Source organism: Solanum pennellii, chromosome 1, assembly GCF_001406875.1.
Source record: "Solanum pennellii chromosome 1, SPENNV200".
NCBI classification, from domain to species: domain Eukaryota; kingdom Viridiplantae; phylum Streptophyta; class Magnoliopsida; order Solanales; family Solanaceae; genus Solanum; species Solanum pennellii.
In genome coordinates this window covers 5,005,859-5,011,042 of record NC_028637.1, presented here as the reverse complement: position 1 = coordinate 5,011,042, position 5,184 = coordinate 5,005,859, and the positions used below count along the sequence as shown (strand labels likewise).

At 27.3% G+C, this 5,184-nt stretch overlaps 1 protein-coding gene across 1 annotated transcript; it reads left to right on the top strand.

Annotated features, from left to right (window-relative positions):
* Positions 1-984, top strand: LOC107027412 (probable calcium-binding protein CML15). The gene has a single exon (XM_015228586.2). It carries the CDS (start codon positions 186-188, stop codon positions 669-671), a length of 486 nt encoding a protein of 161 aa, XP_015084072.1. The 5' UTR covers positions 1-185; the 3' UTR covers positions 672-984.
* The last annotated feature ends 4,200 nt before the right edge of the window (positions 985-5,184 follow it).

The following is a 5,184-nucleotide window of genomic DNA, read 5'->3' as shown; positions in this document are numbered from 1 at the left end:
TCTTTTTATATTACTTTAAATAAAATAATATACCTAAGAATTTTCCTCTCTTTCCCTCACACGGTTTCTCATTACATCATTAAATCCCAAAAAAAACAAAAACACATCTCAAACTTCTTTCATTTCTCCCTTCTATATTCTTGAGGTACCATTACGAGCTCAATAATATTATAAACGTTCGTAAAATGGTTAGTCTTCAATCCGATGAACAACTCAAACAACTCAAAGAAATATTTGGACGATTCGATCTTGATCATGATGGAAGCCTCACACAACTAGAGTTAGCCGCGCTTCTTCGTGCCCTAGGGCTCAAACCAACGGGCGATCAAATCCATACATTATTAGCCAATATGGATAATAATGGTAACGGGTTCATCGAATTCGATGAACTCGTAAACGCTATAATGCCTGATATGAATGCGGAAATTTTAATAAATCAAGAACAATTAATGGAGGTTTTTCGATCGTTCGATCGAGACGGTAACGGTTATATAACGGCTGCTGAGCTGGCCGGGTCAATGGCTAAAATGGGTCGCCCGTTAACGTATAAAGAATTATCTGATATGATGCAAGAAGCTGATACTAATGGTGATGGTGTTATAAGTTTTAATGAGTTTGCTAATATTATGGGAAAATCTGCGGCTGATATTCTTGGATTAACGGTTTCGTAATCAGAAATAGATTCAGAATTTGAACTATACAGATCAGGTTCTGACTAATGTATTAGGGTTGAAATATGTATTATTTAACATAGAATCTAAATCAAGGCTAGATCCGCCCCTGGTTCTGATTAACCGGTATCTAAGAGCGGTTCTCTGGTATGTTTTTTTTATTTTTATTTTTAATTGTGACATTAATTAATGTTAGAAAATTGGTGTTGATTGATACATTGTAGATGATGACTTTGATGGTATTAGACTTGGTCCAATTGATGACTTTTATGTTTTGACATAATTTGTATTTTGTGCATTGATTTTTTCTTTGCATCTTTGTCTTTTTTTTTAAAAAAAAAAATATAGTTTTTGTTTTTAGGTAAGATTATTGGATCTTTTAGTTAATTTGATGTTATGTGAGCCTCAATGTATATTATTTAAGGACAAGATTCCCATGGTTAGCTGTATCTATCTTTCTACTAACTTTTTTTTTAAAAAAAATTATTTTTTGGCATAATGTATAAATGTGTTTTTAATTTAATGTCATATTATATTTATTTTTTTTAATTTTTGGCACACTAGTAGATATTATAGAGTTGAACAGGCATACACATGAATCCTATGTTGGATAATATATATAGGACACAATGTAAGATATGTATTGTTATGTAGGATTGTGATTTGTTTAATTTAATACATATTTAACTGTCGTTTTATATACACGTAAAATTGAAGAGTATAAATATAAAATAAAAGTAAATTAAAATATATATTTTTGTATTATAAATAACTTGTTTATATGGATGAAAGCGACTTCTTATTAGTAATTCAACATTGGAAAGTCAAAAAGAGTATCTTTTGTACCACTTGTATGACATAAAACAAATATGAGAAGAGTTTTAAGAAAATATTTTTTATTTAGTTTTTGGGATCTAGAATAAAAAGATACGTAGTAGGTATTAAAATGTCATTTTATTTTGGTACTTTAAACTTGTAATAGAAAATTTTAGAACTATGAAAAATATTCTTTTTGAAACAGATTAAAAAGGAAAAGTAAGACAAATAAGTTAAATTGGAAGGAATATTTTACTACACCTTCTCAAATTTTTTTCCTTAATTTGTCATTTAGAGTTGATACATCTTCGTTACAAAAGTGGCTTATCTCTCTCTCTCTCTCTCTCTATATATATATATATATATATATATATATATATATGAGCCTAAATGGTAAAATTAAAGGGTATATAGGGCCCTTTGCCTTTACTCTCCATAACTATAGTTTGATAATTACGATTCATAGCTACGTGTTATAGGGAGGAGGGAGGAGAGAGGAGAGAGAGAGAGTTGGAGAGAGAGAGAGAGCAAAAAGTGGGAGAGAGGTGAATTGCATATGTATATTGGTTAGATAATTGTATATTATGCATATGTATTTGTATACATGGCAAGCGGCATTGGGAGAGAGAGGAGAGTGAGACTGAGAGGGAGGAGAGAGGCGAGCCATAGAGGCAGAGAGTGGGAGAAGTGAATTATATATGTATATTGGTTAGATAATTGTATATTATACATATGCATTTGCATAAAAAGCAAGCGAGATTGGGAGAGGGAGGAGAGAGGTGAGCGATATAGAGGAGAGAGCGGGAGAAAGGTCAATTGGATTTGAATATGGATTAAATATTTATATATTATACATATGTATTTGTACATTCTAACGAATTATACATATACAAATATTGTTAATTATACAAACTCGAAGTCAGCTCACATAATTAATGTATAATGTTAGTCGTGAGTGGTAATTATAGCAAACTATATCTATAATAATTAATTAAATAGTATAAGTTTGCTCAACCGCGTAATTTTCTCCTTTTTTTCTCTAAAGGTGAAAGGATCCCGATTAGGAACTCTTATCACACATGTAATTTGGGTCAAATAACATGTTGGTTTATGATAATCTAATGTGATTAAACTGATTTGGTGGGATAATTTCAAGCTGTTAATCAATTTGTTTCGGCTTTGGGCCTAGATAAACATTTAAAAGCCCAATTATTAAACGTGAGAAGAGCAGAATGATATAAATTTTTTTAAAACACCATTGTAAATGTAATTGTGCTTGAAGCAATACTTTAAAAAATGGCTAAAGTTTGGACTTAATTAGAGATCTATAGTTATAATTTGCATAAATACGAATCATAACTATAGTTAGAAGGAGGAGAGAGGCAATCAAAGATTTGAGAGAGAGAAAAGATGTAAGATACAAGATATATTCAACATATATATGTTAGTCAGGCATAGGTTGTATTCAATATATACTGTGGTTAGGTGGTATCGATAGGGAGAGAAAGACTTGATAGAGAGGAGTTCTTCTGATTCGATGAATTTATCTAGAATACTCTTTTTCTTGAATATAATACAATAAAATTTCGAAGAGGGACGAGAGAGCAGAGAGTTGGGAGCGAAAGCATAGATTTGCTATAATAATAATAATAATAATAATAATAATAATAATAATAATAATAATAATAATAATAATAATAATAATAATTATTATTATTATTATTATTATACAATTCAAACAATTGAGTAACATAGTAAATTAGTTTCTTTTAACACTATTTATTATGAAGAGATATAAAAGTAAAAGAAAATAACTATAAGAATTACAAGAGAATAGCATGTAACTATTCAGTTAGAGGAGCACTTTTAAGCATTAGTTGACTTTAGTTCCTCTTTGTAAATGAAAGTTCTAACTTTGCATATTTATATTTTTTAACTTTTTTAATTGAATTTTATCAATTATCATATATCAATAGAGTTAAAGTATAACAAAGAGATGATTAATTCTTAGCTAGAGTTTTAAAATTTATATGGTATAATATCTTGATCACTGAATTTTAGGAGTTTTCATAACTTCTTAAGAACCATATGGATAATTATATGACAAAATTATAAGAACCATCTCGTCATAAGGTCTAGATAGAGTCAATATTTTATTATATAATTTGAAAAATATTTTTTCAAGTTAATAAATGTTAGTCAATTGTTGTAATATAATGTCTTGATTGTTGTTCTTAAAAAGTTTATAGGTATATAATAAGTGCTATGTAATATAACTCTAAGTTCTAAAATATTAGACAAAGTTCATTGTAATAACGAAAAAAAAATTTAAATTTGAATTTTGTTTCACTACACTCAAATGTAAATGTCTATAAAAGAATTTTTCCAAAAAGAATGAACTATTATCGTGGTTCTGATTTCTAAAAGTAAAGTTTATATTTTTTCATAAGTAAAGTTAAAAATATGATATAATATGATTTTGTTGGATCACATTGAGAGACAAATCCAGAATTTTAAGATATTGAGTGCCACATTTTATGAATAATAGTTTGATTGCGAAATTTAAATACAAGAACTTTAACATCTAGTTTGGCCACAAAAATAATAACTAACTAATAATAATTAACATTTTTGAAAAAATATCACATGTATAAAGTTTTATATCCCCTCCTTTTCGTTTTAACATTATTATGGTACTTGGCATTTTGGTCTTATTTAAGAACTCATGTATATACATAAGTGTATATATTATTAATATGTCAGAAATATTATGAGTATAGTAATATATACCTACCATTACTAAATAAAACCTATAGCCACGATTAGAAGAGAGAGAAAACAAAATCATTCTAATTAGTATAAGGAAATATGTTACAAATGTATTTAGTTTGCTGCTAAGGAATGTAAATTAAGTAATCCTACTAAGTATGTGTAAATACATTTAAATTGATTCCTAATTAACAAATTGCTATCAATTTTGTTAGTGAAAATGTTTCAATTAGAGCTTGATTTTTCTTTTAATTGGCGATCAATCACGATAATAAAATATTAGATAAATAAAGCTTCAAGTATTATAGTAATTTTTTTTTAAAAAAAATCATTGAAACTTCGAGTTGCTACTAGTATACATGGACGAGATAGAGAAAAGGGAAAAGAAAGTAGCACAAATAAATGAAGTTATAAATACATTTATGTATGGGAAACTTACATAAATGTGCTATAATAATAAAATATTTACCATTTATAGCAACAATATTTTTTTTCACTTGATCGCTTTTAATTAATTTATAATACAATTTTAATACATATTACAAAGAACAATTTATTATTCACATATAATACAAGTTTTAATGATGGAAAATACATTTATCACACATTTTAATACACTTATAATACAATTTGACCATTTTTTACCAAACAAACACAATATATTTAAAAAACAATTATAATTCAAATATATTGCATAAATAATTCACTTTTAATACATATTACAGATTTATCACAGTATTGCTATAAATGGTAATAAACAAAAAGTATCGCTAAAATCTGTAATTATTTTTTAAAATGTATTAATTTATGTAATTTTTCCTTTATGTATTTATGTGTGCAACTATTGGGCCGCAAATATTGATTGGGCCTATTTGAACGATTGGGCTATGGTGTATACACATTCTTTTAGAACCTGAATACACTATCA

Excerpts from the sequence above, each read along its gene's own strand:
- LOC107027412 (XM_015228586.2), top strand. The coding sequence starts at position 186 with ATGGTTAGTCTTCAATCCGATGAACAACTCAAACAACTCAAAGAAATA.